Genomic DNA, 27,768 nt, shown 5'->3' on the forward strand with positions numbered 1-27,768 from the left:
ACCTCCAGCTCCAAATTTTTATTATGAAAATGTTTGAACAATACAGAAAAGATGAAAACATAGTACAGTGAATACTCTATGCCCATCGCTTAGATTCACCAATTTTAACTTTTTACCTTATGTGCATTCTTTACTTTTTCTTTTCTTTTCATTCTTCTTTTCTGTTAAACGTTTTTCAATTTGCAGATATAATGACACTTTGCTCCTGAGTACTGCCTCATGCATCTGCTAAGAAAAAGGACATTCTACTTTGTAACCACCATAATATTATCTCAGCTAAGAAAATTAATAGTCAATTTGAATATGCCCTGGATAATAGATAATAATATTATAATAATATATAATTATTACCTATTATACAAGGCATATTCAAATTTCCTCAGATGTCTCATAGATGTTTCCCTGGGTTTTTGTTTGTTTGTTTAAATCGAATTAAGGTTCATAAATTGCGTCTTATTATTCTTTAATCTCTTTTACATAAGAAGAGTTCTCCCTCTCTTCTTTCTGTTTTACATCACATTGGCTTTTAACTTAAAATTTAACTTAAAATTTTTTTAATTATGGTAAAATACACATGAAATTTACCATCTTAACTGTTTTAAGTGTACAATTTAGTGGTATTAAGTACATTCACATTGTTGTGCTACATTCACCAGTATCTATCCACAGAATTCTTCATCTTGCAAAACTGAAACTCTGGTACCTCTTAAACAGTAACTCCCCACTCGTTCCCTCTGGCCCGTGGCAACCATCTTTCTACTTTCTGTCTTTGTGAATTTGGCTGTTGTAGGTACCTCATAAAAATGGAATCATATAATATTTGTCCTTTTGTGACTGGCTTATTTCACTTATTATAATGTCCTTAAAGTTCATCCATGTTTTAGCATATGTCAGAATTTCTGTCCTTTTTTAAGATTGAATGATATTCCATTGTATTATGTATATACCACAGTTTATCTGTGTCCATAGACATATGGGTTGCTTCTACCTTTTGACTATTGCAAATAATGCTGCTATGAACTTGGGCGTACAGATATCTCTTTGAGTCTTGCTTTCATTTCTTTGGGGTGTATACCCAGAAGTGGAATTGCTGGATCGTATGGTAATTCTGTGTTTAATTTTCTGAGGATCACTGTGCTGTTTTCCACAGCAACTGCAATATTTTACATTCTCACCAACGGTGCACAAAGTTTCTGATTTCTCTTCATCCTTGCTAAACTTTATATTTTCTGCTTTTTTGATAGTAGCCATGTTAATTTGCATGGCAGTAATACCTCGTTGTGGTTTTGCTTTGCATTTCCCTGATGATTAGTGATATTGAGCATCTTTTATCTTTTCATGTGCTTATTGGCCATTTATGTATCTTCTCTGGAGAAATGTCTATTCATGTTCTCTGCCCATTTTGAATTGTTTGTTGTTGTTGAGTTATAGAGGTTCTTTATGTATTCTGGATATTAGCCTCTTAATAGATATATGATTTGCATATATTTTCTCTCATTCTGTGGGTTGTCTTTTCACTCTGTTAATTGTGTCCTTTAATGAACATAAGTTTTTAATTTTGATAAAGTCTAATTTATGTATCTTTCCATTTGTCATCTGTGCTTTTGGTGTCATTGGAAAATGACAGAAAATCATTGCCAACTCTAATGTCATGAAGCTTTTCCCATATGTTTTCTTCTAAAAATTTTATAGTTTTAGGTTTACATTTAGGTCTTTATTCTGAGTTAAATTTTGTATATGGTGTAAAGTCAGAGTTTGAATCCTTTTTTTTTTTTTTTTTTAATTTGCATGTGACTATACAGTTTTCCCAAAACCATTTGTTGAAAAAAACTCTCCTTTCTCAATCCTGGTACCCTTGTCAAAAATCATTTGACCATGAGCACATTATAGTAAGTGAAATAAGCCAGTCACAAAAAGAGTTTATTACTGGGCTCTCTATTCTATTCCATTGTTCTATAATCAGTGGTCCCCAGCCTTTTTGGCACCACGGACAGGTTTCGTGGAAGACAGTTTTTCCACGGACCAGGTGTGGGGGGGATGGTTCAGGGGGTAATTAACGTGAGTGATGGGGAGCTGCAGATGACGCTTTGCTCGCTCGCCCGCCGCTCACCTCCTGCTGTGTGGTTGGGTTCCTAACAGGCCGCGGACCCTTACCGGTCCACAGCCCGGGGATTGGGGACCCCTGTTCTATATGTCTATCTTTATGCCAGTACCAAACTGTTATGGTTAGCTTTGTAATAACTTTTGAAATCAGGAAGTGTTTCCTCCAGCTTTATCCTTCTTTTTCAATATTGTTTTGTCTATTCTGGGTTCCTTGAAATTACTATGAATTTTAGGATGGATTTTTCTGTTTCTTCAAAAAAAGTTTCTGGAGTGGAGGGGAGGGATAAATTGGAAAATTGGGATTGACACATATACACTACTATATATAAAATAGATAACTAATAAGGACCTACTGTATAGCACAGGGAACTCTACTCAATACTTTGTAATGGCCTATAAGGGAAAAGAATCTAATAAAAAGAGTGGATATGTGTATTTGTATAACAGATTCACTTTGCTGTACACCTGAAGCTAACACAACATTGTAAATCAATTATGACCCAATAAAAATTTATATATATATATATATATATATATATATATATATATATAAAACTATATATATAAGTTCCTGGAATTGTGATGGAGATTATATTGAATCTGTAGATTGTTTTGTATAGTATTGATAGCTTAACAGTATTAAGTCTTCCAATGCATGAACATGAATGTATTTCCATTATTGGTGTCTTCTTTAATTTACTTCAGAAGTCTGTGAATGATTCAGTTTCTCTGAATCCTCACCAGCATTTCAGTATCGTCACCATTTGTTATGGATATTTTAGCTTTTCTAATAGATGTGTAGTAATACATCATTGTGGTTTTAACTTGGATTTCCCTAATGGATAATGATGTTGAACATGTTTTCATGTGCTTATGTGCCATCTCTGTATCCTCTTTGAGAAAATGTTTTTTCATGCCTTTGGCCTGTTTTCTAATTGGATTGTTTTTTTACTGTTGAGTTTGGAGAGTTTCTTCTGTATTCTGCTTGGTTAGGTAAGTGATTTGCAAATATGTTCTCCCAGTCTGTAGCTTGTCTTTTCATTCTCCCAACAGGTTCTTTCACAAAGCAAAGTTTAAAATTTTGATGAAGTCTAATTTATCAAATTTTTAATGGATCATACTTTTGGTATCAAGCCTAAGAACTTCATTAAATCCTAAGCCCTGAATATTTATTCTTTTTTCTTCTAAAGATTTTATAGTTTTATATTAAAAATTTTAAATCTATGATCTATCTTAATTTTTGTGAAAGTTATAAAGTTTAGGTTGAGGTTCATGTTTTTGTCTATGGATATGCAGTTGTTTCAGCACCATTTATTGAAGAGACTATTTTTCCTCTATTGAATCACTTTCCACCCTTTGTCAAATATTAATTGGCTATATTTTTGTGGGCCTATTTCTGGCTATTTTGTTCCGTTCCATTGATCTATGTGTCTGTCTCTCAGCCAGAACCACAGTCTTGATTACTTTAGCTATATAATAAGTTTTTTTAATTTTTTTGAATTTTATTTTATTTTTTTATATAGCAGGTTCTTATTAGTTACCTGTTTTATACGTGTTAGTGTATATATGTCAATCCCAATCATCCCAATTCATCCCACCACCCCCACCACCCTGCTTTCCCCCCTTGGTGTCCATACTTTCGTCCTCTACCTCTCTGTCTCTGTTTCTGCCTTGCAGACTGGTTCATCTGTACCATTTTTCTAGATTCCACATATATGCATTAATATAAAATATTTGTTTTTCTCTTTCTGACTTGCTTCACTCTGTATGACAGTGTATAGGTCCATCCAAGTCTCTGCAAATGACCCAGTTTCATTCATTTTATGGCTGAGTAATATTCCATTGCATATATGTACCACATTTTCTTTATCCATTTATCTGTCTATGGGCATTTAGGTTGCTTCCATGACCTGGCTTTGTAAATAGTGCTGCAGTGAACATTGAGGTGCATGTGTCTTTTTGAATTATGGTTTTCTCTGGGTATATGCCCAGTAGTGGGATTGCTGGGTCTTATGGTAATTCTATTTTTAGTTTTTTAAGGAATGTCCATACTGTTCTCCATAGTGGCTGTATCAATTTACATTCCCACCAACAGTGCAAGGGAGTTCCCTTTTCTCCACACCCTCTCCAGCCTTTGTTGTTTGTAGATTTTCTGATGATGCCCATTCTAACCGGTGTGAGGTGATACCTCATTGTCGTTTTTTTTTTTTTTTTAAGATTTTGTTTTTGTTTTTTTGATGTGGACCGTTTTTAGTCTTTGTTGAATTTGTTACAGTATTGCTTCAGTTTTTATGTTTTTGGTTTTTTGCCTGTGAGGCATGTAGGATCTTAGTTTCCCGGCCAGGGATTGAACCCACATCCCCTGCGTTGGAAGGCGAAGTCTTAACCACTGGACCGCCAGGGAAGTCCCCTCTTTGTAGTTTTGATTTGCATTTCTCTAATAGTGATGTTGAGCAGCTTTTCATGTGCCTCTTGGCCATCTGTATGTCTTCTTTGGAGAAATGTCTATTTAGGTCTTCTGCCCATTTTTTGATTAGGTTGTTTGTTTTTTTATTATTGAGCTGCATGAGCTTATATATATTTTGGAGATTAATCCTTTGTCCGTTGATTCATTTGCAAATATTTTCTCCCATTCTGAGGGTTGTCTTTCTGTCTTGTTTATACTTTTCTTTGCTGTGCAAAAGCTTCTAAATTTCATTAGGTCCCATTTGTTTATTTTTGTTTTTATTTCCATTATTCTAGGAGGTGGGTCAAAAAAGATCTTGCTGTGATTTATGTCAAAGAGTGTTCTTCCTATGTTTTTCTCTAAGAGTTCTATAGTGTTCGGTCTTATATTGAGGTCTTTAATCCATTTTGAGATTATTTTTGTGTATGGTGTTAGGGAGTGTTCTAATTTCATTCTTTTACATGTGGCTGTCCAGTTTTCCCAGCACCACTTTTAGAAGAGACTGTCTTTTCTCCATTGTATATCCTTGCCCTCCTTTGTCATAGATTACTTGCGTGGGTTTATCTCTGGGCTTTCTGTTCTGTTCCATTGATCTATATTTCTGTTTTTGTGCCAGTACCATATTGTCTTGATTAGTGTAGCTTTGTAGTGTAGTCTGAAGTCAGGGAGTCTGATTCCTCCAGCTCCTTTTTTTTCCCTCAAGATTGCTTTGGTTATTCAGGGTGGCATCTTTAGGATTTTCTATATATAGTTTCATGTCACCTGCAAACAGTGACAGTTTTACTTCTTCTTTTCCAATTTGTATACCTTTTGTTTCTTTTTCTTCTCTGATTGCTGTGGCTAGGGCTTCTGAAACTATGTTGAATAATAGTGGCGAGAGTGGACATCCTTGTCTTGTTCCTGATCTTAGATGAAATGCTTTCAGTTTTTCACCACTGAGAATGATGTTTGCTGTGGGTTTGTCGTATGTGGCCTTTATTATGTTGAGGTAGGTTCTCTCTATTCCCACTTTCTGGAGAGGTATTATCATGAATGGGTGTTGAGTTTTGTCAAAAGCTTTTTCTGCATGTGTTGAGATGATCATATGGTTTTTCTTCTTCAATTTGTTAATATGGTGTATCACATTGATTTGTGTATATTGAAGAATCCTTGCATCCCTGCGATAAATCCCACTTGATCATGGTGTATGATCCTTTTAATGTGTTGTTGGATTCTGCTTGTTATTATTTTTTTGAGGATTTTTGCATCTATATTCATCAGTAGTCTTGGTCTGTAATTTTCTTTTTTTGTACTATCTGTCTGGTTTTGGTATCAGGGTGATGCTGGCCTCATAGAATGAGTTTGGGAGTGTTCCTTCCTCTGCAGTTTTTTGAAAGAATTTGAGAAGCTCTTCTCTAAATGTTTGATAGAATTCACCTGTGAAGCCATCTGGTCCTGGACTTTTGTTTGTTGGAAGAATTTTAATCACAGTTTCAACTTCATTACTTGTGATTGTTCTGTTCTTATTTTCTATGTCTTCCTGGTTCAGTCTTGGAAGGTTATACCTTTCTGAGAATTTGTCCATTTCTTCCAGGTTTTCCATTTTATTGGCATAGAGTTTCTTGTAGTAGTCTCTTATGATGCTTTGTATTTCTGTGGTGTCCATTGTAATTTCTCCTTTTTCATTTCTAATTTTACTGATTTGAGTCCTCTCCCTTTTTTTCTTGATGAGTCTGGTTAAAGATTTATCAATTTTGTTTATCTTCTCAAAGAACCAGCTTTTAGTTTTATTGATCTTTGCTATTGTTTTCTTTCTTTCTATTTCATTTATTTCTGCTCTGATCTTTATGATTTCTTTCCTTCTGCTAACTTTGGGTTTTGTTTGTTCTTCTTTCTCTAGTTCCTTTAGGTGTAAGGTTAGATTGTTTATTTGAGATTTTTCTTGTTTCTTGAGGTAGGCTTGTATAGCTATAAACTTCACTCTTAGAACTGCTTTTGCTGCATCCCATAGGTTTTGGATCGTCGTGTTTTCATTGTCATTTGTCTCTAGGTATTTTTTGATTTCCTGTTTGATTTCTTCAGTGATCTCTTGGTGATTTAGTAACTTATTGTTTAGCCTCCATGTGTTTGCATTTTTTACGTTTTTCTCCCTGTAATTCATTTCTAATCTCATAGTGTTGTGGTCAGAAAAGATTCTTGATATGATTGCAGTTTTCTTAAATTTAGTGAGGCTTGATTTGTGACCCAAGATGTAATCTATCTTGGAGAATGTTCCGTGCACACTTGAGAAGAAAGTGTAATCTGCTGGTTTTGGATGGAATGTCCTATAAATATCAATTAAATCTATCTGGTCTATTGTGTCATTTAAAGCTTGTTTCCTTATTTATTTTCATTTTGTATGATCTGTCCATTGGTGTAAGTGAGGTGTTAAAAGTCCCCCACTATTATTGTGTTACTGTCGATTTCCTCTTTTATAGCTGTTAGTAGCATTTGCCATACGTATTGAGGTGCTCCTATGTTGAGGGCATATATATTTATAATTGTTATACATTCTTCTTGGATTGATCCCTTGATCAGTATGTAGTGTGCTTCTTTGTCTTTTGTAACATTCTTTATTTTAAAGTCTATTTTATCTGATATGAGTATTGCTACTCCAGCTTTCTTTTGATTTTTTTCTTTCTTTTTCCATCCCCTCACTTTCAGTCTGTATGTGTCCTTAGGTCTGAAGTGGGTTACTTTTAGACAGCATATATATGGGTCTTGTTTTTATATCCATTCAGCAAGCTTGTGTCTTTTGGCTGGAGCATTTAATCCATTCACCTTTAAGGTAATTATCAGTATTTATGTTCCTGTTACCATTTTCTTAATTGTTTTTTTTCGTTTGTTTGTTTTGTTTTTTTTGTGGTACGCGGGCCTCTCACTGTCATGGCCTCTCCCTTTGTGGAGCATAGGCTCCGGACGCGCAGGCTCAGCAGCCATGGCCCACGGGCCCAGCCGCTCCGCGGCATGTGGGATCTTCCCAGACCAGGGTACGAACCTGTGTCCCCTGCATCGGCAGGCGGACTCTCAACCACTGCGCCACTAGGGAAGCCCTTGGGTTTGTTTTTGTAGGTCCTTTTCTTCTCTTGTGTTTCCCACTTAGAGAAGTTCCTTTAGCATTTGTTGTAGAGCTGGTTTGGTGGTGCTGAATTCTCTTAGCTTTTCTTGTCTGTAAATCTTTTGATTTCTCCATCGAAGCTGAATGAGATCCTTTCTGGGTAGAGTAATCTTGGTTGTAGGTTCTTCCCTTTCATCACTTTAAATACATCGTGCCACTGCCTTCTGGCTTGTAGAATTTCTGCTGAGAAATCAGCTGTTAACCTTATGGGAGTTCCCTTGTATGTTATTTGTTGTTTTTCCCTTGTTGCTTTTAATAATTTTTCTTTGTCTTTAATTTTTGCCAATTTGGTTACTATGTGTCTCGGTGTGTTTCTCCTTGGGTTTAGCCTGCCTGGGACTCTCTGCGCTTCCTGGACTTGGGTGGCTATTTCCTTTCCCGTGTTAGGGAAGTTTTCGACTATAATCTCTTCAGATATTTTCTTGGGTCCTTTCTGTTTTCCTTCTGGGACCCCTATAATGTGTATGTTGGTGCGTTTAATGTTGTCCCAGAGGTCTCTTAGGCTGTCTTCATTTCTTTTCATTCTTTTTTCTTTATTCTGTTCTGCAGCAGTGAATTCCACCATTCTGTCTTCCAGGTCGCTCATCCTTTCTTCTCCCTCAGTTATTTTGCTATTGATTCCTTCTAGCGTATTTTTCATTTCAGTTATTGTATTGTTCACCTCTGTTTGTTTGTTCTTTAATTCTTCTAGGTGTTTTTTTCTTTCATTCTTCTAGGTCTTTGTTAAACATTTCTTGCACCTTCTCAATCTTTGCCTCCATTCTTTTTCAAGGTCCTGGATCATCTTCACTGTTATTATTCTGAATTCTTTTACTGGAAGGTTGCCTGTCTCCACTTCATTTAGTTGTGTTCCTGGGGTTTTATCTTGTTCCTTCATCTGGTATCTAGCCCTCTGCCTTTTCGTTTTGTCTGTCTTTCTGTGAATGTGGTTTTTGTTCCACAGGCTGCAGGATTGTAGTTTTTCTTGCTTCTGTTGTCTGCCTTCTGGTAGATGAGGCTATCTAAGAGGCTTGTGCAAGCTTCCTGATGGGAGGGACTGGTGGTGGGTAGAGCTGGGTGTTGCTCTGGTGGGCAGAGCTCAGTAAAACTTCCATCTGTTTGTCTGCTGATGGGTGGGGCTGGGTTCCCTCCCTGTTGGTTGTTTGGCCTGAGGCGGCCGAGCACTGGAGACTACAGGCTCTTTGGTGGGACTAATGTTAGATTCCGGTGGGGGGGGGGCTCATGCCAAGGAGTACTTCCCAGAACTTCTGCTGCCAGTGTCCTTGTCCCACCAGTGAGCCACAGCCATCCCCCACCTCTTCAGGAGACCCTCCAAGAATAGCAGGTGGGTCTGGTTCAGCCTCCTATGGGGTCACTGCTCCTTCCCCCTGAGCCCTGACACACACACTACTTTGTATGTGCCCTTCAAGAGTGGAGTCTCTGTTTCCCCCAGTCCTGTCAATATCCTGCAAACAAATCCCGTTAGCCGTCAAAATCTGAATCTCTGGGAATTCCTCCTTCCTTTGCCAGACCCCCAGGTTGGGAAGCCTGACGTGGTGCTCAGAAACTTAATTCAAGTGAGTGGACTTCTGTGGTGTAATTGTTCTCCAGCTTGTGAGTCACCCACCCAGCAGTTATGGGATTTGATTTTATTGTGATTGTGCCCCTCCTACTGTCTCATTATGGCTTCTCCTTTGTCTTTGGTTTGGGGGTATCTTTTTTGGTGAGTTCAAGTGTCTTCCTGTCGATGACTGTTCAGCAGTTAGTTGTGATTCCAGTGCTCTCGCAAGATGGAGTGAGTGCACGTCCTTTTACTCCACCATCTTGAACCTGCCTCTCTAATAAGCCTTGACATGAGGTAGAGTGATTCCTCCCACTTTATTCATTTTCAGAAAAGTTTTAGCTATTTTAGAATGTTCCTTTGCCATTCCATGTAAGTTTTAGAGTAATCTTTTCTGTATCTACAAAAAATCTTGCTGCGATTATGATAGGAATTGTGTTAAACTTGTACATTAATTTAAGGAGAATTGACATCTATATTATGTTGAGTCTTCCAGTCCGTAAATACAATATGTCTCTCCACTTACTTATATCTTTTTTGGTTTCCTTTATCAGTGTTTTGTAGTTTTTAGCTTGTAAGCCCTGTGCATGTTTTGTTAGATTTATATTTAAATGATACTGTATTTTTAATTTTGGTTTCTGTGTGTTCATTTATACAGTTGGTTTTTATATGTTGATCTTGTGACTTTGTTGAATTCACTTATTAGTTCTCAGATTTTGTTTTTTGTAGATTCTGTGAGATTCCCTGCATAGGTCATTATGTCATCTGCAAATAGCAATCGTTTTATGTCCTCCTTTTCTATCTTTATGCCTTTTATTTCCTTTTTTTTTTTGCCTTATCGCATTGGCTAGAACTTCCAGTATTATGTTGAATCGGAATAATGAGAGCAGACATATTTTTCTTGTTCCTCATTTAGTTCTTTCACCATTAAGTATATTCCAAACATTGCTTTGGAGGTTTTTTTGTAGATGTTCTTTATCAAGTTGAGGAAACTCTATTTCTAGTTTTCTAAGTGTTTTTATTATGAATGGGTGTTGAATTCTGTTAGATGATTTTTCTGCATCAATTATATGGTTGTGTGATTTTTTTTTTCTTCTTTAGCCTGTTAGATGATGGATTATATTGATTGATTTACCAGTAGTGAAACAGCCTTGCATCCATCTTGGTCATGGTGTACAATTCTTTTTGTATGTTTTTGAATTCTATTTGCTAATATTTTATTGAGGATTTTTATCTATATTCATGGTAGATATTGATCTGTAGGTTTCTATTTTTTGGTGCTATCTTTGGTTTCTGTGTTAGGTGGAAGATTGTGAACATCTTGAGGGAAGACAGTGATAATGACCACTAAGTCATGGACTTGGGGTATGGGAACATCAGAAAGAATCCAGGCGGGGAAAGAGAATCCAAGGAAGGGAAGTGGTGTTGTTTGGCTGGATACACTATTGCTTGGGTGAGTGTAGGGCAGTGTACCGGAACAGAGGGGTGAGGATGAAATCTGATTGTTATGGATGGAACAGTTACTGTAGTTGGTTTATGGAGGATCTTAGATAATAATGATGTGGTAGGGCTGGGAATATGTTGACTGTAGGGAAAAAAATTAATATAGGAGTGTTAGGGAATGAATACTGGAGACAGATCTTGGACCTGAAGGTGATGTGGACAGACCTTATGGAAAGATCAGTCTCAAGCAGGAAAGTGACCAGCTCTCTCTCGGACTTCTGGGAAGGAGGAGGGATTGATATGGAAAGCACGGGGTCCTTAGAAGTGATATTAACGTCTGGTCGTGTCTCTCCTTATGCTTTGTTTGGGAGGAAGGGCATATGCCTAAAACCAATGGAATCAGAGATCTGCACAGAAATGGGAGCAAGTACCATCTACTGACACTCTCTGTGGGGGTAGTTATGATGATACATCAGAGCTTCCTTTAGGTCCTTAGGCCAGTTTTTAGTTTTTATCTGTTTGTTTTTTGTTTCGTTTTTAACAGACCAATGATGACCACAGTTAAGACAGGTAAGTGTAGAAACTCTTCTTTGATTAAACTTCAAAATTGAGAAGTCATTGGACGTCCTTCTGGTCAGCTGCTCAGTTCTAGTCCTGTCCAGCATTCATCATGAGAGGGCCTTTGGCTCCATCCTTTGTTGAGCCAGAGAGCCACTGACCATCAGTTTGTAATCAGCAGTTCAGACAGTCTTCAGACCACTTCTGCATAATCTCTTCCAAAAAATAGAAGAAAAAAGAATACTCCCTAATTTCTTGTTATGATTCTGATACCAAAGTCAGATAAGGACTAGTTTCCATCCCTAGCAGCCGTTCCCTTCCTCATGCCTTCATATGCTGGCACTCAGGAAGCTGATTTCTGTTCTTATTGCAGCTGCAGTCGACTCCGCCAGGTTCAGAGCATCCTGACCCAGAGCAGCAAGTCTCAACCCGATGGAATCCTCTGCATACTAGGTCAGTGCTTTTAACAAGGTGGGACTCAGGGCTGGGACAACTTGGCTTCTGTTCACAGGAAGATATTAATAATAGTATCATCACTGTGAGATAAGCTGTGAGTTAGTATTCTTCTCCCAGCTTTTGTTCCCCTGAGATCTGTTGCTGTTTTAATGAGGTCAGGTGAGATATCAGTGAGATAGGGAGCCTGTACCACAGAGCAGGCACTTTGTACATGTTACCTCATTTCTCCTCACAGCAACCTTACAAGAAGCAGTGTTGTCCCTTTTTTACAGAGGAGGAAACTGAGACTCTGGGAGATCAAACAGACTTGCTCAGGGCCATGGAGTGGCAGAATTCGGCATTTATTTGTTCTTTAACTGTTTTTATTATGAAAACACATCATATAATTTAAAAATTAAGACATTACACAAATAATAATGAACAAAATTTTCTAATCATCCCAGTTACCCAGTCCCACTCCCCAGAGATAATATCAACCATATTTTTTTTAACATAAAAGGAAACATTTTATGTATATTGTTGTTAATCTAATTGAAAATTTTTCACTTGATAAGTATATCTTGGAGATTTTCCTATGTCAGGTCAATCTCCTTCTTTATCTCACTTTCATTTACATTCACAGTATTGAGTCATTAAACTTGCTTAGGTCAGGTTGTTTGTCTGTCAGCCACCCAATTTCCTTCCCAGAAGCAAACCACTTTCTTGTTTGTCCTTCCTCAGATAGTCTATGCATAATTTTATTTTTTCACTTAATAGCACTTGCATTTAAACTTACGATAGGCAGTGGGCAGAGTGGTTAAAAACGTGCACTCTGGAGCCAGGCAGGTTTTGGGTTTGAATCTTGGCTTCATCACTCACTTAGCTAAGAGACATAGTTTATGGTGGGCCTAGAATTCCAGTCAAATGCTGAAACAACACTCACTGGATTCTCTTTCCAGCTGCAGCCATCAAGGGTGTGGGGGCTGTCTTTGCCATGAATTTACTTATGAATAAAATCACCTGTTTGTTACTGGACTTACGCTGTTATTTCTGTTAGTTAAGGCTCAACCTAGTAAAAATAGGCAACATAAAATTGATCATGTGGGCTACTTGAATATAGAATACTAAAGGATTGAAAAAAAAGTCTACTTATAAGAATATCACGAGACTATATATATATATATATATATATATACATATTTATATATATATTTTCAATGAAAACACAAATGTTGCAGAAATTGGTGTTTGAAGTTGGGTGTGAAGATTGAGGTAAAAACTTAATAAACCTTCAGGACAGGGACTTCCCTGGCGGTCCAATGGTTAAGACTATGTGCTTCTGATGCAGGGGCTGTGGGTTCGATCCCTAGTCAGGGAACTAGGATCCCACATGCTAAGTGGTGCAGCCAAAAAAAACCTTCAGGACAAACAGCTGTATGTGAATGTGAAGCAAGAAATCAATGACGCACTTGTGTGTTTTTAAACAGCTTCTGGGGTTTAGTGAATTCTGCTTTTTTGGGTAATTAGAGTTATCATAGCATCTCATGGTTGGTTGGTTGGTTGGATTAATCTATCCTCTAGCCTCTACAGTATCCTTCTGAGCAACTCTGACTCAACTCCCTCCACTTTGGCATTTTTCATTTAGTTATTAGGGTGTAGGAGATGTTCTCACGGAATTTCTGCTAACCTTTTTTTTAAAACAGCTTTATGGTGGTATAATTCATGTATAGTAAACTGCACATATTTAAAGTGTATGATGTGATAAGTTTTGACATATGTGAAATCCCTCTTTTGGGATTTTTCTTATGTTTTTCTCATGCTTAGACTGGGGTTATAGATTTTGGAGTGCAAGACCAATGAAGTAACATGCCATTTTCATCACATATCAAGGATACATACTCACAAGACTTTTCACTGTTTATATTGACTTTGGTCACTTGGCTAAGATAATATTTGTCAGGTTCTGCATTGTAAAGTACTCTCCCCACCCCTCCTTCCATATTGTCCTCTTTGGAAGGAAGTCACTATGAGCCCACACTTAAGGAGCAGGGATTATGCTCCATTGCCTTGAGGAGGGTAGTGTCTACATAAATTATTTGAAATTCTTCTGCATGGGATATTTGTCTCTTCTCCCCCATTTATTTATTTATTCAATCGTTTGTTTGTATGTCTTCATGGAGATTTATTTTATACTTTGAGTTAAAATCCAGTACTACTTCATTTATACCTTAGGTTATAACCTACTACTACTTCAGATTGTTCCAGCCTTGGCCGTTTGGGGCTCTTTCAGTTGGTTCCTACATCCCTCCCTTTGATATATCTCCATAAAAGTTTTAGTTTATTTAGTACTTCTGTACTTTCTGACATTATAAGATGCTTCAGTCTTATTTTGTATATTACCTGCTTCAGTCCTAGAATCAGCTATTTCTCTAAGAAGCCCTGATTTCTTTTATTGGAGAATGGTATTAGAAACCAAGATCTGGGCACTGGGTATGCTCTTTGCTACTGGGATGTCATTGCTTTTAGGCCCTCTCAGCTGACAAAGTAAGGAAATATATGTGTGTACCTTAAGTGGTGTATATATACACATCTGTAAATGTTATATAACTGTCTCTACTGTATTAAGCTAAATGTGAATTCATATTAGTGTTTCTAGCTCTAACCCATTACTACATGGATCATTCTAGCCTCCTTCTCTTGCTTATCTGTAAACTTCCACTCCACCAGTGAGAAACTTGGCACCTACCGTCTACCATCCATTTACTTGTTTAATTCCAGTATGCATGTTTAGCAGTATCAGATTTGTAGCCCAAAATTCCCCCATGGGAAACAACTTTATTAACTAAAGTGGTTACATATAGTATCTTTTACCTTTAATTTTACATGGTCAGTCTTTTTAATGTTAGCATTTTTTGTGGCAGTTTATGTAGCTGGAATCCTTAGAAGAGGACATGCTGCCCAGTCCACTGGTTATTTTTAACTCTGTAGCCCTTTCTACTTCAGGCCTTATGTAGGCCAGGTAATTTCTGCTTTTGAATCTTTTTCATCTCTTTCTTCACTAAAGTGTTGGATGGCATAAAAGAGGGTGTGCTGCTTTGATCTTGCTCAGAAAGAAGTCTTCCCATATTTGAAGTCCTCTGCCACAGGTGGTCTCTAAGCCCCTCTGGTCTGAATGCCCATTACTTTTCACTGGTCTGAATAACAACTGACAGTCCTGTTTCCCAGGCTCCAGCCATATTTCCATTCTTGGAGCTTCTTCTGCCCAGCCCCTTCCTTTTAGCCTCACGTAGCCAGCTGCCTCCTGCCCTTGACATGTCCCTCTTGTCCAGAGTCATAGCTCTGGGCCTTCACAGATATCCAGGAACCAGGTAGTATATGTGCCTGTGGCATTGAAAGGCAGTTGTGAAGGCAGTATTTAATTTCCTTTTTATTAGTCTCTGACCCAGCCCTACTAGACTGTAAGCTTCGTGAAGACCATCTGTAGGCATGTTTACTACATGCTTCAGCACCCAGCAGAGTGCTAGGCCTTGGGCCTGATAAATATTTGTGAAATGATGGATGTCTGAGGTTTCATTCACTTGTCCTCTTTTTACTTCTTTGAGTTCTTTTCAAACCACCTTAATCCCCCTTTATTTAACTCCACGTGTTTTGGTAAAGGTCTCTTTGAGAAGAGAATACTTTTCTGATGCCTATTCCTATTCTAACTGAAAGTATTAAAAAATTTTAACCAACTATGGCAGGACTTGGACTATATTTTCTGGTTCCTTCTATCCTCAAGAATTGCTTTTGATTAAATTAACAGCTTCTATGTTCTGTGCTGTTTGATTGTCTCAACTATATAGATCTTGAATCCATGTAAGAGTACTTGATGCTGAGGCCTGCTTCTTTCAGAGTTGTTTAGTTTGGCTTCTGGCACAAAACTGGTCTGAGGTGCTGCCTTTAACTTAACCACTAGGGTTTTGCTGAGCAGGGGCAAACGGTTGGGACTCATATGTTCCCCGTAGTACAGTACAGCTGATCAAAGCCTTTTTTGCCTTGCAGGAATCGATAGCAGGTACAATGAAGGCTGCAGAGAGCTGGCAAATTATCTTCTGTTTGGTTTGTACAATCAGAATACCAGTGATTTTGAGAAAACAGGGTTTTCTGAAGAGGTTCTAGATGGTAAGTATATATTGGTGAACTCTGTGTGAGAGAGGAGTAAGTGATATAGTACTTTGGATTCTTATTTCATGGACTTTTTATGGAAAAATATCAAATTTAAAATAGCCTGAAGATCCAGTATATTTTTGCTTTTTTTATTAATGAAAAACGACATTTCTTCTTTATTGATATGTTAAGTAATATGCTCTGTAGGTTACCTGCTGGATTATAAGAGACTAGTGACAAGTAGTTTTCAGAGTATGTTTACTAGATAAATCGGTTTTAGAGGAAAAAAGTAAACATCAATATTTGGCTTTATATCTTCTTGGCAAGGTACTAGTTTTCCTCTGAATTTTCCATTGCCTCTACATGCTGGGAGGTTCATATTATGTGCCGTTGTCCTATGAAAGCACTCTCAGCTGTGATTCAAGGATAAGCCTGCAGGCTACTCCTGCAAGGAGGACTTCATGTGGATCTTCAGCTTAGGAACAAAGGCTCTTTGTCCTGCTCTGTCTTTGGGAATTGTTTTCTGTGAGCTGTAATTTATGACGATGCCTGTGACTACAATGCAGACTTTCTGCTTACATTCCCCTTTCCTTGGCTCTGAGACACTCACCCTGTGTTCATGCTGCTATGGGGTGATGCCCAGGAGCTATCTCTGATATCACATACTTAGCATTATGACTTGTCTGCCAGGTGGATCAGGAGACACAGGAATAGACAAGTCAAAATGGATGAGAGACAGCTCTTGTGAAGCAGCTGGGGGACGTGTGAAAGCAAACATCTGATGTTGAAATAATCTTGCTGTGGATCTAGTACAGTGGTTCTCAACTGGGGGAAGTTTTATCCCCCAGGGGACATTTGGCAATAGCTGAAGACATTTTTGATTGTCACAACTGGGCAGAGTGGGTAGAGGCCAGAGATGCTGCTAAACATCCTACAATGCGTACACAGGACAGCTCCCCACAACAAAGAATGATCTGGTCTAAACTGTCAGTAGTGCTGAAGGTGAAGAACCCTGGCCTAGTATATGTGAAAATTCTTCTGTAGTAAAGTCCTTAATAGTATCTATCCTTATAGATTGGTGAAAGATTTTCTTTTTATTAGGAAGTACAGAAAGCAGGGTGAAATTATTCCTTCTGTTAATTTTTTTTCAATTCAAATTTAGTTTCAGATTTTGATTTTAAAAAATGCTTTCTTAGACTGTAAAACATACTGGTTTGGAAAGAATTCATCTTGGCAGCTCATTTAGACAGTTACAAAAAGGCAGATACTTGTATCAACCACACATTTCACTGCAGTCAAGGTTGCTAAGGACATTGCAGTACTGAAATTAAGGACGTAGTTTAAATCCTCAGAGGTGCTCCTTTTTGCTTATCTTGTCTTTATCCTGTCACCTAGCACAATGAGTGCTTATAAAGTGAGTGTTTTATTCCAAATTAATAAATTCATTTTTTAAATCCAAGTAACTAGAAAGCTGAGTTCACCAGATTTATCTTCTATATTACAATCCCTAATTATCTGAGAGAAAAAGAGGCAAACACAAAGGATTTATTTTAAAAAGAAACTTTTAAAATAGTTTACGTGCTCTATGCTTTCTTCTTTTACCTGACTGTGTACTCTGTTAAAATTTATTTGTAGTGATGACATCAGTCTTGTGAGATCCTGAGCATGCTTCATTAGGTTTAGTAGCTGTTGCATTATTTCTTTTATTGGATCCTAATTCTTTGAAGTATGTTACACATTAGTATAGAGTACAGTCTATACAGGAAGCCCTCAGTGACATCAAACGCTCACTATTGAGTAGGTGACCTACAGGTGATTCAGGGTGGGTCTCCCAGCAGAATGAGACGGGGCTTCTTTCCCATCCCTTGCTACCTTTTAACTCTAGCACTTAGCTGAGAGTCAGCAGTGAAGAGCCTGCTCCATACTGTGTTGCCTAGAACACCTAGGGTCTGACCAGGTGTGGAGCTCAGAGTGGCTTAAAAGGCCACCATCATGGAGCTTTATTTCATGGGGCCACCCAGCTGTGCAGTCAGCTGAGATCAGTATTCACTGGGCTTATGTTTTTGTAGATTATGGTCCGTCACACTGTGTTACTGTGTTGGCATTGCCCTAAACCTGCTGCCTCTGTTGCTTCCTGCCCCCACGCTCCTCTCTCACTTCCAGCCATCTCCTCTAGCCCCTTCCCTAGTGTCATCTTGTTAGAAAGAGGCCTAATGACTTTGGTTTCTGAGGAGCCGTAGAATGGAGCCTCTGCTTTTCTTCTGGAAGTGTGACTGCTTTCTTTCTCAGTGTTCAAACTCTTTTAATGTTCCTGCCCCGTTCCATGGCTTGTTTGTTCGTTTACTTGGTTTTATTTGCACCTTTGGGATTGCTTTATTTATTTGACCCACCAGCATCGATGGTTATTCCCTAAATCTGTGAGCTGCTGATCACTTGCCTCTACTTCCTTCCTCCCAGCCTTTCCTGTGTACAGAGTTTACATCTGTATACAATAACCCTTCCCAGGTTGCAAGTCAAAGGGTATCCTCGGGCCCACGATTTGCCTTGAGCCAGATGAGCCAGCAGCCAAGAGCTTTATACACTGATGTCTGCAGGAGAACCAGTCACTGGCCATATTTGGTGCTGTTTTCCTGCCTCAGTGGCTTTTACCTGTAGAGTTTCCAATTGCTATCTACCTCCACAGTGAAGTACACAGTTGAGTTTGGTACAACAAATTTTGCTGTATTGAACTTTGTGAAACACCCTGAAGGCTGTTCTTTTGACTTTTCTACCACAACCAGAGGGCCACAGTAGTGGAAGCATAGCATGGGGATGAGGAAATGCTTGCTGTCCACACTTGAGTGTTCTCTAGTCACTTTGAAGCACGTTGCCTAATTAAAGAATTTTCAGTTTAGAGTTTTGTTACATTGTTTCTGTAGTTTTAATGGTTTTACTGATTATGTGGGCGGAAGATGTGTAAAGGAAATGCCTTTGACAATCTTGTGTTTTAATTTTGTTTTTCTTACAGATGTGATTATATTGATTAAATCAGATAGTGTCCATCTGTACTGTAATCCTATAAATTATCGCTATCTTTTACCCTATGTGGCACATTGGAGAAATCTGCATTTCCACTGCATGACCGAAAATGAGGTGAGGAGAAACGATAAAATAGCGCTTAGAGACACTCTGAGGATATTCGTTCAGGAAAATGTATTGATAGAATGGGAACAGGAGGTCCTTAAAGAAATCAAATTGGGGAGTTCCCTGGTGGTCCAGTGGTTAGGACTCCAAGCTTCCACTGCAGGGGGCATGGGTTTGATCCCTGGTTGTGGAACTAAGATCCCGCATGCTGCACAACATGGCCCCCCCAAAAAATAAAAATTTGTGAAATGTGGTTACACAAAAAAGGTTATTTTTTTTAGTGGAACTTTTCATATTTCATTATGAGGCTACCCTAGCAATAAATTATACGCCTGAAAGAGACAAAAATGACTATTAAAATTGGGACCTAATAGTGGGCTTGTGAACCTGCCTTCCTACCCTGCTTCTTTATCCCCGGCCTGGGTCCATTCTCTCGGGCCTAGGAACTGCCCCAGGAGAATTTGATAAGCTCTGTGACATTTCCATGTTTGGATATCTTGGTATTTGTTTCTATTTCCCTTTAGACCCTTTTCAAAGATTTGGCTAGAAATCAAATTGGGACTTAAGATTTCGTGGAAATTGTGACCCAGTGTAGGTCCAGAACGTTTCTTGCCATATGAGCATTTGGGGGACTTTTGAGGGCAAGTTTTATCTCTTGCATTTAGGCCTCTGATCCATTTTGAGTTGATTTTTGTGTGTGGTGTAAGGTAAGGGAATGACGTGTTTCTGACCAGCAAACACTGAAAGTTGCCTTTAAAATACCCTCTTGGGCTTCCCTGGTAGCGCAGTGGTTGGCAGTCCGCCTGCCGATGCAGGGGACGCGGGTTTGTGCCCCGGTTTGGGAGGATCCTGCGTGCCGTGGAGCGGCTGGGCCCGTGAGCCATGGCCGCTGGGCCTGCGCGTCCGGAGCCTGTGCTCCGCAACGGGAGAGGCCACAGCAGTGAGAGGCCCGTGTACCGAAAAAAAAAAAAAAAAAAAAATACCCTCTTGATGGGAATTCCCTAGCGTTCCAGTGGTTAGGACTCTGTGCTTTTACTGCCGAGGAATGGGTTCAGTCCCTAGTCAGGGAACTAAGATCCCGCAAGCCATGCAATGCGGCCAAGCAAAACAAAACAAAACAAAAACAAACAAAAAAACCCTCTTGGGACATTTGGGACAACTAATAAAAATGCACAGAAAATATGGGATTTTGTATGATGTCTCATTAGAGCCTGTTCCCTTTCTATTTCCTTCTTTAGTATGAAGATGAGGAAGCTGCAGAAGAATTTAAAATTGCCAGTTTTGTGGACATGGTTCGAGACTGTAGTAGAATTGGCATTCCTTACAGCTCCCAAGGTGCGTATCTGACAGTCAGTCATTTTAGAACCTTGCTGGGATGGTGTGTGAATCGAATGTCCTTACTTCTCCTTTCAGTGGAGGCATTCAGCTGGGAAACCTGTTGGTCTGTTTTCACTAAAGGCAGAGAGGATCAAGCAGAATGAAATTTGGGAACTTTCCTATGCAAGCTTGTATTCATAACTGAAGTTTCTGCAGCAACACAACATGCTACCAGCAGCAGTCAGAAGAACTGATAAGGGATTTACCATAGTTGCCATCTATGCTATACCACTTATTATACTTGAAGTGTAGATGTGGGGCCTCTTGCTAATAAGAAATAGTAATTTGGGTAGCTGTTAAAAATATGCTGACAGTGAGACTCAAAAATAATGTGTAGGGGACTTCCCTGGTGGTCCAGTGGTTAAGACTCTGTGCTTCCAGTGCAGGGGGCACAGGTTCGATCCCTGGTCTGGGAACTAAGATCCCACGTGCCAACACGGCATGGCCGAAAAAAAAAAGTGTGAAAACAGAGGGAAAAAATGAACAAGCTTAGCAGTGCTTGTATCTTACTTATTAAAAAAACAAAAAAAAAACTTTGCACATTGAAGCTTGTTGTTATAAGAAAAGAAAAATTTTGATTTGGTAATTTTCCCTTGAGGAAGTTGGTTAGCTGTGTTTCTTAAGGGAAAGGAGCCAAGTTTTAATAAATTTGTCTATTAATAAATATATCCACTTAGTGATACAAGTCAGATGTAGTAGGCCACTATTTATTTATTTATTTACTTACTTAGGAAACCAGAATGTGAAAAAATACTGTAGAGAAATCTGAATTTTTGTAACTTGTTTGTGTATCTGTTTCAGTTTTATTTTGCTTGATGAGGCTGTGGTGAACTTGTGAGAAATGATGTCTAATGACCACATTAGATCAGGTTTAGACTGCTATATCCAGGACGGTATTTGATACATGTTGTACTTGATTCCTCTAGGTCACTTGCAGATATTTGATATGTTTGTAGTGGAGAAATGGCCAATTGTACAGGCCTTTGCACTTGAGGGCATTGGAGGGGATGGATTTTTTACCATGAAATACGAGGTATGTATGAAAAGCAGTGTGCCTGGTTTTTGTCTACCACTGGGCTGTTTTTATGAAGGCCCACAATGTAGGTGTATAATACTCTGAAAAGCTGGCAGTGACTCCAAAGGGCATGGAGCAAGTTAAAAGACTTGAAATGGAAAATAGTTGCTATTTAAGGCTAGTCCCCAAACTGAGCTCCTGTGCCCTTTATTCTTGGAGTTCCTCTCTGTCCTCCTTCCTCTCCTTTCCCCATTCTAAGTTCACTGTAGCACCCTAGGCTGACTCCTATGTCACCCATATTTGTCACACCCACTCACCCATTCACCCACCCCTGATCTCTGGATTAGAAGCTCCTTGAGAACAAAAGCATTCTTGTTGTTTGTAGCTCAGAAGTTCGTATAATTTAACTGTTCAAGAGCAATGAAAGGAGCAATGAGAATTTTGTATAAGTACTGTGTACTAGAGGAATAAAAGGGTTAGATTTTATGGTAAGAACGGTATCTTTTATTTCAGTATTCTTTGCATCTAGATGACCAATAAATATTTGTTAAGTGAATTAATGAATGAGACTGGGAGAGGGGATCATCCAGGGTACACATTAGGGAGGATGACCTGGTATCCACCTGCCTCCATAGGATCTGCACTGAAATGACCTGCCCCCAGTACAGGAAACCAGGGAGAGGGAACATTGACATGCTAGAAATGGGGACATACTCTTAGGGATAGAAGTAAGTGAGACCTTTGGAAGCAAGACCCAGGGCTAAGTCCTACCCCCTTCTGAGAAGTAGCAGTGTCCCTAAGAAATGTTTGGAGGCTCACCTGGCAAACCCTGTAATGTAGAGGAACGTGGGCTGTAGGGATGAAGAGACACACACCACATCAGCCCTACTCTTCTTGCTCCAAACCAGTTTTCTCACATTGACCACAGGTAGCAGAACATCAACAAGGCTGTGGGAGCTGCCCCTGATAGCACCTAATGCCCTCTAATTTAGAAGAAGAGGGGCTTGAAAGGAGGCAAGCCATAGGAGGTAGAGAGGAAACTTAAAATTTTTAGTGATAATGGTAATGTTTATTTTTAATTAATTGTATAAACTAGGCATTTATACTGTCTCGTATACGCCAGGCACTGTTCTAAGCATTTTGCATGAATTAACTTTAATTCTTACAATACCCCTCTGAAGTAGGTACTATTACCATCCCTATTTTATGGAAAGTTTAAATGAATTTCTCAAAGTCACAGAGCTAGTAGCCTGTGAGTGGCAGGGCTAGGGCCCAGTCAAGAGAGTCTGGCTTCAGAGCCTGTGCTCCTAACCCCTGGACTGCCACTAGATTAGAATTAGAAAGCAGTGCACTAGGAGGCTGTACAATTCATGCAGCTCAAATGGGGCAGGCCTCTGGCTTCTGCCTTAAGGTGCATCATACCATGAAGTCAAATCCAGGTAATGTAGATTTTTCCTGTAGGGTGGTGTTTTTAGGGGATGGGATGGGCAGTGAGGAGGAAATAGCACACATCATATTGTAATATTTACTACTGTAAGTCTTCTCTCAAGATCCCTTTCTTCAGATCCTGCCCTTCTCTGTAGCCACTAATTTTCATTCTCTCAGATACTTTCCTTTCGTCTCCATCTCATTTCCCTTGACCTCACTTCTCTTCCTTACCCTGTCCTTCCTGGTCGTTTAAGGTATGGAGTAGTTTGGCCTACTGATCAGCTCTGCCATTATACTGTACTTCTCTCTGATTCACATATTAAAGGCCTGATAACTGCCTGAGCCAGAAAAGTTCTTGCCTTCTTTGAAAGCTAGGAGGAGAACTACGGATACTTACATCTTAATTTTTCAAACTTCTTTTTTATTACATGCTCATACCCAGAAGAAAATCCTTAATTCAGAGGATGTTTTCATCCCTGATGTGGTAGGTGCCAGCATGAGAAAGGAAGCCAGACCCACATAGCATTTACTTGGTATTTAGGCTGAGCCAAACTAAGTTATGGATATAGGGAACTCTTTCTTCCTGGAAGCAGTACAGGGAAGTTCCTCTGCTAGGGCTTTCCCTGCCTCCAACTTCCTTCTTACTCTCCAGCTGCTGGAACTGTATGACCTGGTAATGTAAATTTACATTAACTAGCTCCCCAAGGGAAGGATTCTAAAATAATCCTCTGAATAATGAGAATAACTACAGAGTAAACATTCATTCATCTTTTTATGGACACACATAAGATTTTTGTACTGAAAGGTAGGATAAACCCTATGAAAAAATTCAAAAGGTAAGAAAGAGACCATAGCATATTAGATGCAGGGATAGATCAGCATGCTTTTAAAAAATATTTTCTCCAGGAAATAAAATAAAAATTGAGAAAAATATCTCTTTGTACTTTTTAAGAATGCAGTTTGTAAAAAGAGAAATGAGATAGGTAGAGCAAGCAGAATTAAAAAGGGAGGTGGATGACATGAGGAAATATTGTTATGTCTCCAAATTCATTAGTAGAATTAAGATTTGAATTTCAAAATAGAAATCAGGGAGATTGGCCAAATGGCAGAGTAGGAAGACCCTGAGCCCACCTCCTGTCACAAGCACACCAAAATCAGAATTATTTGCAGAGCAACCATCGATGAAAAAAGACCACAACCTACCAGAAAAGACCTTCTACAACTAAAGACATAGGGAACGAACCACAACAAGACAGGTAGGAAGGGCAGACTTGCAATATAGTCAGGTCCTTTTCCCCCAGGTGGGTGACCCACAACTGGAGGATAATTACATTGCAGAGGTTCTCCCACAGCAGTGAGAGTTCTGAGCCCCACATCGGGCTCCCCAGCCTGGGGGCCCTGCACTGGGAAACTGAGCTCCCAGAGCATTTGACTTTTAAGGCCAGCAGGGCTTACTATCAGGAGTCCCACAGGACTGGGGGAAACAGAGACTTCATTCTTAAAGGGCATGCACAAAATATCACACGCCCTGGGACTCAGGGCGAAAGCAGTAATTTGATAGGACCCCGGGCCAGGCTTACCTGCTGGTCTTGGGGAGTCTCCCAGAGAGGCAAGAGGCAACTGCAGCTCACCCTGGGGACATAGACGCTGATGGCAGCCATTCCTTGGGAGCTCCCTTCTATCACGTGGACACTGATGCTAGTGGTTGCCATTGTGGAATCCTCCCTCTAGCTCATTAGCACCAAGACCTGGCTTCAGTTGCCTGTAGGGGCTAGTGCTGGGATGCCTCAGGCCAAACTAACTAGGCAGGGGAACAGCCCCACCCATCAGCAGGCTGGCTGCCTGAAGACTTCCTGAACCCACAGCTGCCTCTAGACATGGCCCTGCCCACCAGAGGCTCAGGACCCAGCTCCACCTACCCGTGGGAAGGCACCAGTCCCAGAATCCTCTGGGCCCCAGCCCTGCCCTCCCAGAAGCCTGCTGCAGCCTTTGGACCAGTCTCACCAACCAAGGGGCAGACACCAGCTGCAAGAAAACCAGACTCCCACAGCCTGTGAATCCAGCCTGCCCAAAGCAGGCCAGACCCTGCCCTGAGACCACTTTGACCCCGGCCCCCTGCCCACTAGCAGCCAAATACAAGCTTCAGGACACCCTGGACCCCAAACCCAACTCTGTCAGGACACACACACACACACACACACACACACACACACACACACACACCCCAGTGATCTGACACCAGCTCTGGGATCCCTAGGCCTAGAAACCAGACTCCAAGACCCAGGTCTGCCTCCCAGGTGTCTGGTACTAACTCCAGGACCTGGCTTCACCCACCAGTGGACAGGCAACAACCCTGGAGTCTTCTGGACCCTGACTCTGCCTACCAGTGAGCCAGCACTAGTCCTGGGGCTCCCTGAGGTTTTCCAGCCCCACCAACCAGCAGCCGGCAGCCTCTGCACAAGGCAGGGCCTGGCAACCAACTGGACCAGGCACCAACGAAGCCTACCACATCACCCAGATATTCCTCTACAAAAGAAGGACCCACACAGCCCTCATGGGAGAACCCCTAGAGCATATAGCTTGGGTGACAAGGGGGGGTGCACTGCCGGGATGCATAGGATGTCTCCTACAGAAGACCACTTCTCCAAAGTTGGGAAACATAATTAACCTACCAGATAAATAAAAATACAAACAGCAACTTAGGCAAAATGAGGGGACAGAGGAACATGTTCCAGTCAAAGGAATTAGATAAAACCCCAGAAGATGAATTAAGTGAAGTGAAAAAGGCAATCTTCCCAAGAAAGAGTGCAGGGTAGTGATCATAAAGATGATCAAAGAATGTGGGTGGGGCTTCCCTGGTGGCTCAGTGGTTAAGAATCCTCCTGCCAATGCAGGGGACACGGGTTCGATCCCCGGTCCAGGAAGATCCCACATGCCACGGAGCATCTAAGCCCATGGGCCACAGCTACTGAGCCTGTGCTCTAGAGCCCGCGAGCCACAACTACTGAAGCCCGCGTGCCACAACTGCTGAAGCCCACGCACCTAGAGCCCGTGCTCCTCGACAAGAGAAGCCACCACAATGAGAAGCCTGCGCACCGCAACGAAGAGTAGCCCCCACTCGCCACAACTAAAGAAAGCCCACATGCGGCAACGAAGACCCAACACAACCAAAAAAATAAATTAAAAAAAAAAAAGAATGTGGGTGAAGAATGGGTGCACAGAGCGAGAAATTAGAAGTTTTTAACAAAGAGTTTGAAAATATAAAGAACAGCTAGAGATGAAGAATACAATAACGGAAATGAAAAATACATTAGAAGGAATCATCAGTATATTAAATGATACAGAAGAATGAATCAGTGAGCTGGAAGACAAAGTAGTGGAAATCACTGATGCTGAACAGAAAAAAGAATGAAATGAGGACAGTGTAAGAGACCTCTGGGACAACATCAAGCGCACTAATATTTGCATTATAGGGGTCTTAGAAGAGAGAAAGGTGCTAAGAACATACTTGAAGACATAATAGCTGAAAACTTCCCTAACCTGGAATAGGTTACAGTTATTCACATCCAGGAAATGCAGAGTCCCATACAGGATTAACCCAAAGAGGAACACACCAAGACACGTTATAATTAAAATGGCAAAAATTAAAGAGAGAATATTAAAAGAGGCAAGACAAAAGGAACAAATAACATACAAGGGAACTCCCATAAGGCTGTGAGCTGATTTTTCAGCAGAAACTCTGCAGGCCAGAAGGGAGTACCATGATAAATTTAAAGTGACAAAAGGGAAAAACCTACAAGCACAAATGCACTACTCAGTAAGGCTCTCATGCATATTTGTTGATGAGAGCAAAAGCTTTATAGACAAGCAAAAGCTAAAAGAGTTCACCACCAAACCAGCTTTACAACCAATGTTAAAGGAACTTCTCTAGGTGAAAAAGAAAAGGCCACAACTAGAAACATGAAAATTATGAAATGAAAAAGCTCATCAGTAAAGGAAAACATACAGTAAAGATAGGAAATCATCCATGCACAAACCTAGTAGAAAGGTGAAAAGGCAAAAGTAGTAAAATCCACAATATCCACAAATATACACAATAAGCACTTAAGGGATACACAGAAGAATTAGATGTAAAATGTGGTGGTGTTTTGCCGAAAGCCTGCTTTCTGTTATAAGGTTTGTTGGATTCGCTGGCAAAATAACCACTTGTTTCACACAAATAAACAGCTTTAATCCTTTAATGAAAGATGATTTAGCTTAATTTTAATATACAATCATTAGAAGGAAAGGAATAAGAATATTAGAAAAACATAACACGGTATATATACATCACGGAATTGAGCCAACACCTACTTCCAGATCCAAACAGCAGCTGGGAAGTCCTGAGTAACACCAGTCTGGAGCCCCAGTTGGGAAGGGTCCTGGGTGGTGCCTCCACCCCATGGGTGAGACTTCAGATCAGAGTTCCAGGGGCTTCCATTTGTAATTCCAGGCCACAAACTGATATCAGTTTGCATGCCAAAATGCAGCTCTGGATTTACTTTAGCAATGCTGTTTGTTTCACCATGTGGGTCACAAGATTTTCCAGACCCCAGGGAACTGGCCAGGTCCCCAGGGCTCAAGAAATTCCAAGACCCACTCCCTTTCTTATTGTGAGTGCTGCTTGCCTTGCTAGCAGCATTGTTAGGTGTGCAAGCAAGCATGCAGTCCAGGCTGGGTCACAGGTCAGTCAGAGGCCTGCTTCTGCATCTGAAGCCTGAACAAGACTACTTTATTAATTTTCCCAACAGATATCAAAAACAGTCATAGTGAGGGGAGGAGAGTGCAAACTGTGGGATTGTTAAAATGCATTTGAAATTAAGAGATCAACAACTTTAAACAATCAAGTATGTATATAGATCGCTATATAAAAACCTCATGGTAACCACAAACCAAAAGACTGTAATAGATATACACAAAAAAGAAAAATCCAAACAAAACACTAAAGATAGTCACCAAGTCACAAGAGAACAAAAGAA

The 27,768-nt window shown here is 40.0% G+C and overlaps 1 protein-coding gene across 6 annotated transcripts in view; it reads left to right on the forward strand.

Moving 5' to 3' along the window:
* DNAAF9 (dynein axonemal assembly factor 9) overlaps positions 1-27,768 on the forward strand; it is a 148,436-nt gene that overhangs the window by 14,064 nt on the left and 106,604 nt on the right. For all 6 annotated transcript variants that reach the window (XR_016387882.1, XR_016387886.1, XR_016387885.1 and 3 more), the window contains exons 2-6: positions 11,600-11,679; positions 15,703-15,822; positions 18,815-18,939; positions 20,169-20,265; positions 21,234-21,340. Coding sequence is in view for 1 of the 6 variants with exons in the window: in XM_022592877.2 (XP_022448585.1) it covers positions 11,600-11,679; positions 15,703-15,822; positions 18,815-18,939; positions 20,169-20,265; positions 21,234-21,340 (529 nt within the window). In the remaining 5 variants the exon portion in view is untranslated. The remainder of the gene's footprint in view (positions 1-11,599; positions 11,680-15,702; positions 15,823-18,814; positions 18,940-20,168; positions 20,266-21,233; positions 21,341-27,768) is intronic.

The sequence above is a fragment of the Delphinapterus leucas genome, chromosome 15, assembly GCF_059928025.1.
Source record: "Delphinapterus leucas isolate spDelLeu-1000000601 "Yukka" chromosome 15, BTC_Dleu_Yukka2, whole genome shotgun sequence".
Classification (NCBI taxonomy): Eukaryota; Metazoa; Chordata; class Mammalia; order Artiodactyla; family Monodontidae; genus Delphinapterus; species Delphinapterus leucas.